The sequence below is a fragment of the Gymnogyps californianus genome, chromosome 3 (genome assembly GCF_018139145.2).
Source record: "Gymnogyps californianus isolate 813 chromosome 3, ASM1813914v2, whole genome shotgun sequence".
Lineage (NCBI taxonomy): Eukaryota > Metazoa > Chordata > Aves > Accipitriformes > Cathartidae > Gymnogyps > Gymnogyps californianus.
The window spans coordinates 43,445,863-43,459,843 of record NC_059473.1 but is presented as its reverse complement, the minus strand read 5'-3'; the positions used below and the strand labels follow the sequence as shown (position 1 = coordinate 43,459,843).

The 13,981-nt window shown below is 39.4% G+C and overlaps 1 protein-coding gene across 2 annotated transcripts in view; it reads left to right on the top strand.

Annotated features, from left to right (window-relative positions):
• The window catches only part of MTR (5-methyltetrahydrofolate-homocysteine methyltransferase), a 56,066-nt gene extending 53,009 nt beyond the window's left edge, over positions 1 to 3,057 (top strand). For both annotated transcript variants that reach the window (XM_050894802.1, XM_050894801.1), the window contains 3 exons: positions 361 to 553; positions 1,302 to 1,414; positions 1,548 to 3,057. In XM_050894802.1, the coding sequence (XP_050750759.1) occupies positions 361 to 553; positions 1,302 to 1,414; positions 1,548 to 1,634 (393 nt within the window). In that variant the 3' untranslated portion in view covers positions 1,635 to 3,057. The remainder of the gene's footprint in view (positions 1 to 360; positions 554 to 1,301; positions 1,415 to 1,547) is intronic.
• The last annotated feature ends 10,924 nt before the right edge of the window (positions 3,058 to 13,981 follow it).

Here is a 13,981-nt window from a genome sequence, read left to right as displayed (position 1 = left end):
ACCTAATGACTTCAGTGCTATAATGAAGTATCACTACCATAGGCTGATGAACTTCATCTTTTCTGGTTACTTGTCCACATCTTTACCTCTTCGGAGTATGTAGGATTTTAAAGCAGGACAACCAAAAAACCACTGTCTATCAATAAGAGAAAAAACTAAAATACTTGAATTAGCAAAATAAGTATTGTATGTGAATTTTAATGCTATCAGATTTCTCACCTATGATAAGAGCTCCCTTAAAAATTAAGACGGGAATGGGGAGAAAGTCTTTGTCATTGTTTGTCTTCATCAAATAGCTATTGCATCAGTCTGCACAAATTTAAAAAAAAAATAAAAAAAATCTTTGCATTCTATTCCAAGGCATTTGCTGAGGAGCTCCATGAAAGGGTTCGAAGGGAATTCTGGGGTTACTGTAGTAGTGAGCAGCTAGATCTCTCTGACCTACGCAGAATTAAATATGAGGGAATTCGCCCTGCCCCTGGATATCCAAGCCAGCCTGACCATACAGAAAAACTCACCATGTGGAAACTTGCAAACATTGAGGAAACAACAGGTACCTCTGTCTGCTTTACTAAGATTCTTAAACTGGTTTTATGCGAATGAAAGATTGAAATGCCAACAAAACAGCAAATTGGGTGGTGCAGAGCTACATAAAAACACCAAACTGAAGCGGTTGTGGGAATTGTTGTCTTCCCCTTTTCATTGCCATTTTTATTTTGCCTCATTCAAGGAAAAGTTTGCAAAATACTGCCAGTGCTTTTGGTGAAAGAGTTATGTCCCTAATTAGCAGATTGCATGCAAACAGGGTTCTGCTGCACAGAGAAAAATTCTAGCATCCTTATGGTTGCAAGAAGACATTCCAGATATAAAGAGGAAAAAAGCCAATCCAGCAGTGTATTTCCTGGTCCACAGAAACCTTGAGATGGTAACTCTTAAAAAGGAATGAATTCCATTTGTTTTCCTCTGATATTTTACGTGTCAGACATTTCACTGCTACTTCCACAATTCCCAAAATACCTTCCTGTGTTTCAAAACCTCTAGTTACCATTTGCCAAAATATCTAAGTTTTTTCCTTCAAACTGTGCAGGTATTCTACAGTAATACTGTAATGAAAGTCTGCAATATATTTAAAGCTATGTGTATTTTTTTAATAGTTAACAAGTGGAAAATGGTTTTGGTTTTAGTTCATCTGAAAGCTTCTTGGTTTTTGAGTTTGCTTGAAGCTGCCGCGCAAAAGAGGGTTCTGAATTTATGCTTATTATCAATTTAGAGAATAAGAAAATTCTCATTCTCTTTTCTAGGAATTGGTTTAACTGAATCACTAGCAATGATACCTGCTTCTGCAGTTTCTGGCCTCTACTTTTCCAGTCCCAAATCCAAATATTTTGCTGTTGGCAAGATATGTAAAGATCAGGTAACTTGCACTATCCATTGTGGTAGTGTTACAGCATTCAAAAACGCCTTGTGAGCAGATGTTCCAAAAATTTTTGTAAACAGTAAAAGCTAGAGTTTCCAAATCTTCATCATGTTTTGTGGTCCCTTTGCAGGTTGAAGATTATGCACTGAGAAAAAATCTGTCTGTGGCAGAGGTGGAGAAATGGCTGGGACCCATTTTGGGATATGATACTGAATAACTGTGACAACTTGTGGGCGAACATTTTCTTTTGATGGTCTATTCGCCAGACAGAACAAGAGAATCCTTCCCACTGAAAACGGCTTTCTTCCATCCATCCCAATAGTTTGTCTGATTGTTTTTAATTTTTGATCAAGGAACTTAATATTTCACGTCTGCCCTGTGCTCTTGGCTTGGGACCATGAATGTATTGCAGATCTCTTAGCCATAGCAATATACTTTTATTTATTTTTATTTCTTGCACAAATACCGTAGCTGAGCAGCTAGATGTAGTGTGAGATGTGGAAGCTGCAAAGCTCTCCTGTCCTCAGGAAGGCTTTGAAATCAGGGGCAAGAATTTCTATCCCGTTGGCTGTGGATGTACGTAGAACAGAATTTGACTTCTGTTATTTTAATGTGTTTTGGCAAGTCCAGGTACAGAAATACGATCTGATTTTTCTGTAAAGTCAGCAAAGGTTTTATACTGAGTGATCAAGAACAACTGAAGTACAACAGATCTCCTTTTTTAAAATCTGTCTGCTCCATGTTTAGGTCTTGTGATTAGGAACTTATGTTGTTCTCTGTGAATAATATCAGGATCTTAAATGACTTTGTCATTCTGATTGTAGTTAGAACTATCAAAATAATACAAAGTGCTGGAGCAATATCAGAGGTGCTGTATTATGACAGAACATGAAATGGGATGACTGAGCCCATGGAGTTGTCCACCTCATGCTTCCTCTTCCTTTCAGCAAGCCACAATCTGTTTCTCCTCTGTATAAAGGGTAATGGCACTTCCTACCTTACAGTTATGTTGTGAGGCTTAATTCATGTTTAAACAGTCTTTTGTATGTGAAAAGTATGAGAAGCATAATTGTTACTATAGACAGACAGAAAGCTTGGAGCTGACTTCAGTGTTCTACAAACTGTTTAGGCTTCCAGGTACCTGGATTTTAAAAGCAAATAGTAGCAATGCTATTGTAAGTAACAGTTAATACCGTAGGCTTATTCTTCAGATTTAACTCTGAGTGAGCTAATTGTTAATAGCTTTTAATAATCTCTGAAAAGTGCCTCGGGTATTATTTAAATGCTAATTTAGTAAAATATTATGACAGAAAACCCTCATTTTTCTGGTCTCTAATTGTAAAGAAAAGACCAATATTATAAAGAGAAAGTTCTTATAAATAGTTTGTAATCTATTAAGAGCTATATAATTTTTGTAATGTCTTCATCTGACTTTATGCTAAAAGAATCATCTTGTATCAACAGTTTAATAAAGGTTAAGCTGTCAATGGTGTTATCCTATTAGAATCCTTTAAATGGCAACAATAAAATGTGTGCAATAGTCTGAACAGATAATGTCAAAATTAATATGCACATTGTACCATGAATCTGAAATTATAAAGGCTGCTATGGGGTTTTTAAAGTAGTTGAGTAAGTGTGTTCTTAACGGAATGTTTTAGAATGTCTCATCCTTTAATGACTTACAAAAATAATTTCTAAATGGATCTCCCCCCCCCCCCCCCCATATCGAGGGACTTGAGACATGTCCTTGTTGATCAGCTGATTCTTGTTGCTGGAATGGTTCTTCAGTAGAATGCTCTTTTAGACTGCCAAAAATAAAGTAAAAAATTTTTAATATAAAGGGAAATTTGTTCCTGAAACATGTAGCCTGCAAAAATTGAAATCCTCTTTGCTTTCTTTTTGGTACTTGCACTTTTGCAAATCAATTCAATGCTTGGAATATCTCCTCTCCACCACTCTTCCATATTCTTACATTTGGAAGCAGAGTGCCCTATTAGTCTGAAACTTTGATCGTGTGAATGAGGTCAAAATTTGACTCGTACCGCTTGGTTGGTTTGTTTATTTATTTTCCTGAAATCAGTAGCACATAGTTTGGTGAGTACAGCTTTAGCAGAATCAGACTGACAGAGCAGTAGGTGCACTGCTGCGTAACAGTGGTGGTGTTACCGTGCGTACAAGCAAAGAGTTTCAAATGATGTGCAATTACTTATCCCTTCACACACGGCATCATACACTGAGAAAAATCTTCATCATTGCCTGCAAAACTCGTTATTGTGAGAACCTGTTTGGAAGAATTACTCATTGTTATTATGCAAATGTTTTTACCAAGGACCATTTCTTTAAAAGTTTGTTACTTTAAATTGTCAGTTGACACTTTGAATAAGGCAAATCATTCTTCTCTCCAGAACAAAGGTAAATTGTGAAGGAAAAGGGTCTCATAGTTCTACCAGGTAAGACTATTTTACTTCCATGAAACTATACTGAAAAGCCATAGTAAGAATATACCTCTCTGAAGTAATGAAATGGAGTGGATACTGCCCAGGAAAGACCGACAGTTTTAGAATGCATAAAATATTTTTTTGCAGTGCTTTTCTAAGTACTACTAACAAAGGTACAAGGCGTAAGAGAGGATGAAAAATTAAGAATGTTTTGTAAACAATTCTGGTTTAATTCTTGTGAATTTGGATACTGATTTTTTTTTTTTTTTTTTTTCTGTAAGTCAGGCCAGCACCCCAGAGATTAAGTTTTGATGCACATATCTTAATTTATGAGTGTCAGGAGGGAATACTATCCCTAAACCTGCCCCTTCATTATGAGGTCTCTTTCAGTGCTGCTGTTACTCCTGGGAAGATTGTAGTGCAGTTTATTTTGGGGTGAGGGTGCTACCATAGGTCAGGCCATTCCTCAGAAAACCCCCAAAACTCACATTTATTTTTTCTGTGAGTATTTGAGCATGTTTTTGAGAATCTTCTGCTTCCTTGTTCAACAACATGAACCTCAGTACACCCTTTCAGTTAATTTCTGCTTCTTAAAACACAAGTGATGTCCAGAAACTGAGGGGAATAGTGAGAGGCCTTTGAGGGTCTTACTTTTTAGAAAGGGGCTAGTTTCCTAGTAACTGTGACTGGGTTTCATGAAATGCTTTTTGAAATCTTTGGCTGATTTACCTGAGCATGCCATGAAAAAGTGGGTTCAGTGTCTTAAAAGAGTTTGAAAAGCAAGAAAAGAAATAACTTAGTTCAGGAGGCTGGTTCCATACAGAAACAGCAGCACATGTTCTCAGTCACTGGAGAAATAATTCCTGTGCCCTCAGTTATCATAGCCTTGTCATGGCAAAGCCTGTTCAGCCCCTCTACAATGTAATTTCGTTTGATTGTCAGGCTTCTGTAGGTGCCAGTTTTCAAATGAAGATACACTGTGAACAGAATAGAAACATGTTTATCCTGCTTTCGCGCATGATTTGTATACTGTCCAGCTAAAGGCAGAACTGAAAAACCAATGCAGGAAGCCTCCATGTTTGTTCTATTAATACCACCATGGCTGAATATCCTGAGATTTTTGACCATGCCACATGCCTGATATAAATAGCTGTGTGAAGTAGAACTCAGCTGAGATTACCAAACTTGGCATTTTGGATTTGTGATTCAACTTGAACCAGGATGGCAAAAGCGAGCTGGTAGTTACCCTTGCTGGCCTGTAGCTGCCATGACGACTGAGAAATGATAGGCCCTGTTCTCTGCCTCGCTGCCATAGCACCAGTGGGGCCTGTGCCTGAAGCTCCTCACCTCACGCCAGGGTGGTCTCTGCCATTCCTTCCTACAGAAGGAGCATGAAATCAGTGCAGGGAGTGTGGAGAGTCAGGCTTATCCCATCTTACTTCTTAGCTCATGGTCTTTTCTACCCCATCTCACTGTTGAATCAGCCTCCTCTTCCTCCTTTTCCCTCCAGCAGTGCCCCCCCATAGCTGCATGTCAGGGTCCTTCTGCCAAAATGGAATTGTAGGAGGTTTTAAATAAGTCTCTTTTAAAGTCTGAACCAGTTGCTGTTCCAGGAAGAGGAATTTTTGCCTGGCAAGTGTTGGACAACATTAATGTGGTGCTAATAGCTCTGCCTATAGGAGCCTTATACTATATATGTTAGTCATTCATAACAGCTAAGGAGAAGGCCATGAGATGTGTTAAACAATTCCCTATGTCTTAACAGCATCTTTAGTTATGTGGTTGTTTTCATCTAGATAGCAGAACCAAAATGTGTATTAATTGCATCCTTTGTCAGTGTACTGTTTTAAGCCCACAATTAATAATAAACTAATAATAATAAGCTAACAATAATAAAACTATAGAAAACTAATGTCACTTTCAACTGAAGTATTTTAATGGTATGAATTGTTCAGATGAAGTAAAGAATTTATTTGTGCCTTGCTGTTATAACAAATGCTTTTAAAATTCTTTAGGTAGTTGATGACAATTATTTTATGATGAAAAATTTATCTTGAGTACAAACTCAGGTTATAAAACACTAATCATTTGATTTAAAAGGCTTTACCACTGCTGTCTAGAAATAGCTGATAAAATGATTGTTAGGAGACTGGAAAGTTTGCTGCGCTACTTGGAGAAATTTCTATGCATGTAGGATTACCTACGCGTAACAAAAGAAGCTAGGGTGGCGTGGGATTCACAGAGGGTAACTTAATTTCAGAAGAACAGGCAGTCCTCTAGAGAGGAGCTGGAAGATTAAGAAAGAGTTATGGCAAACATATGTCTCTTAAAATGGGTATTCTCAATATTAGTCTTGCAGTAAGTGAAAATAAAGGCTGTAGCCTCTACCTTATGTATACCATCAGAGTATAAGAAATGCAATTTGAGAAGAATTTTTAAGGAGCTTTCATTAATCTCATGCATGCTTGGGATTAATGAGTTATATTTACATGTTTATGAGTGAGAGAAGGAGGAGGAAATAATAACTAGGTTGTGAACTTGTTCTAGGGTTAAGTAACAAGCTGTTAGAAAACAGGGGGGAAAAAACCCCACCTCTTGGGAGTTGTTGGAATCATTACTTAGGTGAAAGTTTTTGACAGAATTTGCACCTGACACTGGCATTCCCTGACTGTGGCAGAATATTGTGATACATGAAAATAAAACATCCTGCTTTTTCCAGGACTTTCAAAGATGTTAAAACTCTGCATCAGCTCTGTATCTGCACATAGATGTGAGTGCAATTTTGACCTGAGAAGTACTTCAGTCTAGTAGATAAAGTAGCACTGGGTGTGTAGATGTAATGGGTTTTTTTTGTGTTTTTTTTTTTTTTTCCTTACTCAAGATGTTTAAAAGATCTATTTTTTCTGTATTTGGGAGTGCAACTTTCACTTGATGTTTTGTTCTTACTTTACTCTTATATACTTGGTCTGTACTCTTTTCCCCTCTTCCTGCTCCACAATACAGGTGTGAAGATGTAACTCAGAGTCCTCTAATGGCCTGTGAGTGCTGCATGTTGTTTGTTTAGGTTTTTTTTAATAAAAAGAATACATATTATCTTGTTTTTGTTGAATTTCAACAAGGTTCTTGCCAAATGTCCTCTTGCCAGGAAGTGGACAACTTCATTCCTTTTAATCTGGCCATCAATTGGAAATCTAGGTTGAGGTTCAGCAGTGGAGTGCAAATATGAGGTCTAAAAACGTGTCAGTTCTCTGTGGTTGGTGGACTACTTCTGCACTTCTGTTCCTGTTACGACTTTGTGAGAACAAATATATACATATCTTTCTGTAGATTAGGGCAGCAGTGGTACAGGAAGTAAGAGAGATAAAAAGCTGCACTGTATGGCCAAAGGACTTACTTAGCAAACTGTAGAACGTGTACTCTAGCCACTGTTGTTGATCAGGCTGCGTGTTCAACTGCTGTCTCAATCTTGTCTGTACTCAGCTGCTTTTATTTCAGGAAATCGCTACTCATGAGATCTCATGCTTTGCTAAATACCGTACAAGGTCCTCTTCGCTTAATCAGGCATTTATAATGAATGACTTTGCAGTAACTATCTGCTGTTATACTTTTGGCTTTCATAAACCTTTCTGTAACCAAATGGATGGCTTTCTTCAGAATACTATTATAGAGCAAATAAATACATTGTTTCTCTAAGGCCCATAAGATCAGATTTTATTATCAACACCTGATCTAACAAGTTTACTCATGTGGTCAAGGGTTTGCAGACCAATCTCGTTAGTCAAGAGGTTTGCTACTTACAAAAACATGACCATGTTTATGCGTTTTATTTAGGAAATCAATGTAAGCACTTAATTTTTTTACTTTTACTTTCTTCCAAATATTGTTCCTTGCATCTCAGGGCAGCTAAGGGAGTAAAAGTTTTGATTCAATTAGACATTAGGTGAAGATGCTGTAAGACGGGAGTCAGCAGTCAGCTAAGCCTAAGTGAAAATTTTAGGCTTTCAGATGTTGGATCAGCAGCATTTCATGTCATTTTAGGCATTATGCTGCGTGCTTTGCCTCCTCCTTTTGTATCAGTTTCTCCCACAACTGAATCCTGCTGCTGCATCCAAATTCCTGGTTATTCCACAAGAAGTGTTTGACATGGATTTTGTTGAAGATTTTGATGTGCATTTCCAGGATTATTTTTCCAAAAGAGTTTAAAGCACCACACTGTAGATGAACATTTCAAGTTCTTGAACTGTAAAATACTTGTTTTTCCTCAAAAAGTCTCCAGGTACTGATGCATTTTTTACTACTCAGTGAACTGAATCAAATAGCCTGCATTTCCTCACAGCTCTAAGTATGTTAGAGGAGGGAGTGAAGAGTGAAAGGAGGTTTTTATGGTACTCTTATTCTCAGTTCTTGATTAGCATATCTGTCTGCTGTCACATTCATTGCTTGGGAGCTGAAGTGAGCTATAGAACACCTTAGCAGGTGTTCTAGTGTCTGATCGAGCTGCTGTTAATGTCTATGGAAAAATTACTACTTACCTGAAACACAACTTTGATCAGTCCTAATACAATAACCTGGAAAGAAAATTCAGCGTTAAAGTCCTATCAAAAACACTTGAGGACTAACAGGATGTGCTGCTAAACCTCCTTCAGTGGCTCAGCTTCATTGAAATAGACGGCTGGGACTATGAAAGTAATTGTTACTCTCATTCTGAAACACTTACCTGACAGCAAGTGATACCCTGTCAAGCCAGGAACAGACGGACTTTCCAGCTGTGGGCCCAGTGTGATCAATTGTAACCATCCATCTTGGGGCCGTTTGAGGGAGATTGCCGAACAGAACCAGCAGAATGGGTATTGGTTCTGTTTTGCAGTCTGAATGATGGGAGGTGTAAAGGTGCCTTGCTTCAGCAGACGAGGACTGGCAAATGCTCCGAAAATATTTTCATGATTTCAAGCCTCTTGTGATTTCAAAAAAAATACTGTTTAATGAGATTTTGAGCTTTATAGTCCTTGATGGTCACGTGGATATACATTGTGCTAACTTTCTATATACTGTTGGAGTTTCATTTGGCCGTTTTTAAAGAAGAGCTGCCTTTTAGTTAAATTTCCTCCTTAAATATATGTTTCATGTAATGTAATTCTACAAATATCGGCAAAATCGCAGTACTGTCACATCTTTCATGCTGTTTGTGCGCACAAAGTGCTGAGCAATGGCAAGGCAGCTGCTGTAGTATGGCTATTGCTAATCAATCCGAATAAATTTGAGAATTGTGTTATGGTTTCTCTCCAGAAATGTCGGCATGAAGTATACAAAAATCTCTTGCTTTTGTAGCTCAAATGAGGGCTCTGATGATGTGAAATTCTTGCTGTTATGTAAAACATCTTATCATGTGATCTCTTGATCTGTCAGTAAAATATGCCTTCATTATAAGTAAACTGATCATTTTTTCATTTTCTCATGGTACTTTTAATGGCTGCATACTTACTTACTTTGGAACTGGCAGGTTCATTCATCATTTTTTGCTGCTGCTGCTTCCATTCTTGCCACTGGAGTTTTTACTTAGCTTCCAGACTGTTACAGTTCTCTTCCACTCATGCTTATTTGCCAAGTAGCTTGGAAGTCAGACTTACTATTTTCATATCTTCTGTTGGAAATGCCACCAGTTGCGAAGAGGCCATGCTTTGCACTCAGCTTTATTGTTGGTGGGAATCTTTCTAAGCCATCTGCCCACAGGATGTCTTGGCCTTTATTGGCAGCTGCTTTTCTTCATGAAGTGTGAAGGTAAAGAATGGTAAAATGAATTCCTGTCTCTGGGCTACGGATTGGTTTCACAGTTCAAATTTGTAGATTTGGGAATGTACAAATAATAAGAAACAACAATGCATTCCCATCCCCACCCCTGCCAGCAATTGTAAGGCAGCCATGGCACTTAACACTTCATCTCTGTAGCCTTTGGAGTGGTGGTATGGAAAGCAGCAGTGCTGACGGAGCTTTTGCTGGAGCAGCTGGAGAAGTGACCTCTTGCACAGAGCGGTATCCTCCCCTCCCCTGGCTGAGGAGTTGAAGGTGCTGGAAAACGGAGGCGGCCAAGTAAGTGTGTGAAGGATGTAAATGTTTCTCTCTGTTCGGCTGCGTTACAGGGGTTTCTTTTTCCAAAAGGAGTCTTAATAGTCCAAAGCTTCTAACACTGCATTTGCTGATTGCTAAAAATGCATGGACGGTTTTTCTGTCCCTTTCCCAGCGTAGAATTAGTTTATTTACTACAAAGCTAATAATGATTACAGGATTGGAGGAAATCGAACATGAGACTGCTGCTAAATTTAAATGTAGCTCTTTGCATTAATAAGTCTGAAAAGCCAGAACAGTTAGCTTAAGAAGAAACACATGTGGTTTTGTTTTTGTCTCTGAAATAAGTTTTCCATAGGATGGTTTGTGGGTGCAGCAGCATGGCTATTTCCTCTGAAGCAGAAATTGAAGCACTTCTCTGTCTGTCACAACAATCACAAGCTTTTTAATATTTGTGATGGAGGATTTTTTTTTTACCCTGCTGTAAAGTGTATACCTGTTGCATTGATGGGTATTGGGCAAAAGCAATCATTTAATGTTTGATATTTCTATGTAAATATTACAATTACAGCTGTTAGGGGAATGCTGCCTACTAATTGTGTTCGGCCTCACTCCCTCCCCTTGGTGGCAAGCGGCATGCCTTTGCTGGAGGTTTGCTTGGAGGTCGGTATGAGCTGAGGAGAGAGAATTTTCACTGCTCCCCTTCTCCACCTTTGGTACAAGCAAAATCGAAAGGCACATGCCTTGCAGTAGCCCCAGACAGCACTGACATTAACTCCTGCGGTTTGGGAAGAGGCGTGCGGCTTTTCAGGATTCTTTCTGAGCTGCGACTGAAGGATAGTAGGTACCTGCCCACAGATTGCTGTTCAAGGGCTGAAAGTCCCACATCATCAAAAGTGAGATTTTTTCCAAAACTGGTATTGAACTTTCAGGCACTTCATTCAGGTACGCTCATTTTGGTCATCTGCATCTGCTACTGGTAATGATGAGCCAGTATTTATATATATAAAGCACCTATCACCATATTGATTAACATTCTTTGGAACCACTCTGATGGCAGAGGTAAGAACAGGAGTCAGCCTGTTGGTACCTCAGCATTTCTGTTTCCAAGCAATTTAAAAAAAAAAAAAAAAAAAAAAAGCCTCAAGACTTTGCTGCCAGCCTGCCTGGCTGGTGTTTGATACTGCTACTCCATCAGGGTTGGAGGGCGACCTGTTGTGAATGGCAACAGTTTGCACCATGACTTCTCCCAGCTGTGCTGCAGAACAGTGCAGGTGTTGCAGAAGGGAAGTGGGACATGAAGGCTCGGACCCGTTACCAGTCACGGTAGCGGTGTTTAAAGCACACCCCCACCCCAGCTGCAGAACTTGGCTGTTTCAATAGTGTAATGTTAGGTGCGGGTCAAGAGGTAGGTAAAAGCCTGTGGTACCTGCTGAGCAAGGGCCATGTTGCTGGCTGCAGCATGCGTGATGACCATGTGGCCATGCTGCAGAGCCAGCTGAAGCCCAGGCTGTCGTGACTGAATAGGTGAGTGCTTGCCATGCAATACTGCTGCAACGGGAAATAGGCTGAATGTTTGACTGCAGGATGCATAGAGTTTCTGGTGCACTCAGCTTCGGCATGGCTGTATGCCCAAGCATGGAGAGGAGAGCCAAGTTTGCACTTGGGAGTATGATGTAGACTCGCCCTTGTCTGATGGCTAGAGATCAGTGAAACCCTGTTCCTATATGACCCCCCTTCTGATTTACTGTGAAGCTACCATGCAAAATTGTTAGCACAGAAAGCAGATTGATTGCTTCTAATAGCTTGCGTGAATTTTATTCTTGATTCTTGGGATTCCTGACCAGCTGCTGCCGCAAAGTAGCTGCAACAATCATAAAAGTTTTGCCTGCAGAAGCAACTACTGTAGTGGAGTGTGGAGAGACACCGCTACTTAAAGGACTGGGGAATCGGCAGCCATTGGGAACCATGCAACAGAGCACTTGAGATATATCTTACCAGCCTGCAATTTGTGTTCTAATTTGAGCCCCAAAAAGGGCCTTTTATAAACCAATGAATATGACTCATTAATGAAATACTCATAGATAATGTAGGCTCTGTAATCTTTTGATCCTTCAATCAAAACTTGGACATTGGCTGAACTCCAGTTTGTAATATAAACCTGATCCATCTTAGAATGCAGTTGACCTGGCTTTAAAATATACTCTGTTGGTAGAGAGTAACCACACTACATTTCACAGTAAAATGAAACATTGCTTAATACAGGTACCCAGTTACTCTGCAGAAGCCAGATACACTGTACTGTAGGTTGTGTTTTATTAGCCAGAGAAATTGCTACTGATCCCAAAATTTGGATCTGCTACGTACTTTTTTTAATTCTAGAATGCACGAACAGTGGATGTTAGATTACTAGACACAAAGCATAGCTGAGCGTGTTGTATTTCCAAAGGCACGATAATTTTAAGAAGTAACTTCTTGATGGAAAAAATGATGTATAAGCATAAAATATTTCCTGCTTTCAGAAAGATAACTGGACAGTATTTATGTGAACAGATGAGGTAAGTACTGTGTATGCACAGATTGGATTTTGTTCCATAAATATGTATTTAGCAGGTGTGCCGTTCTACAAGCACAGCCTTATGCTCTATAAAGGAGGGCTAGAGGAGCACAGTGTAGTTAATCACCAATGCTTCTGTGGACCAGCATGAATATTCTTTCAAAAGAGTGAGAATTCTATGTTCAGCTTGGGAGTTTACAGCTTTTATATGCTATGCCTTTAGAGTATAGCTAAGTAGAGTTTGTAAGTCTTCACATGCTTTGTGGGGGATTGTATTCTTTGTTGCTTGTGAAATAGAGAATACCAGCCTCTCCTGCAACAGAAATGTTAATTAGGATGATTTATTTTTCTACTGGAGTGTGAACTTAGTCTTACCACATTTGATTACATAAAGGATCCATATAAGGAATAGATAATTAAGAAGAGGTGTCATTCATATGGGAAGAACAACATAACTTTGTCGACACTTTAATTATCAAGGTTCTTACTGAAGAATTCTTATCATCCATCAACCAAAAAGATTTGGTTTCCACTGACAGCAACTCTATTTTGCTTCCTTCATCATCCTTGATGTTGCAATAAGTACTGCAAATTTATAGGATGCACTATATTGTCAGGTACACATTTGAGAAACTGCTTATAATCAGCATTAGAGGGTAAGCAGACAAATGCACACACCATGCATGTGGAAGTTGGATAAACAGTTTGAATCTTTTTCTAGCTGACTAGTGTGCTGGTTTTGGCTGGGGTAGAGTTAATTTTCTTCATAGTAGCTAGTATGGGGCTACATTTTGGATTTGTGCTGGAAACGGTGTTGATAATGCAGAGATGTTTTTGTTATTGCTGAGCAGTGCTTACACAGGGTCAAGGCCTTTGCTGCTCCTCACACCACCCCACCAGCGAGGAGGCTGGGGGGGCGCAAGAAGTTGGGAGGGGACACAGCTGGGACAGCTGAGCCCAACTGAGCAAAACGATATTCCATACCGTATGACGTCATGCTCAGCATATAAAGCTGGGGGAAGAAGGAGGAAGGGGGGGATGTTCGGAGTGATGGCGTTTTGTCTTCCCAAGTAACCATTACACATGATGGAGCCCTGCTTTCCTGGAGATGCCTGAACACCTGCTTGCTGATGGGAAGTGGTGAATGAATTCCTTGTTTTGCTTTGCTTGCGTGCGTGGCTTTTGCTTTACCTATTAAACTGTCTTTATCTCAGCCCATGAGTTTTCTCACTTTTACCCTTCCAATTCTCTCCCCCATCCCAGCCGGGGGGAGTGAGCGAGTGGCTGTGTGGTGCTTAGTTGCTAGCTGGGGTTAAACCACAACAACCAGAAATAAAGGGTTTGAGATATCCATAGACAAACTGTGAAAAGAGGCATCTTTTTAACATGCTTCCACAGATATCCTCTGAACGGTGTTATCTGCACCCCTTTACCTTTAGATTATATTAGTAGTTATTTCACAAAAATGCAATTTGAGTTCCTTTGCTCCCAAACCTTCTCTTTTTG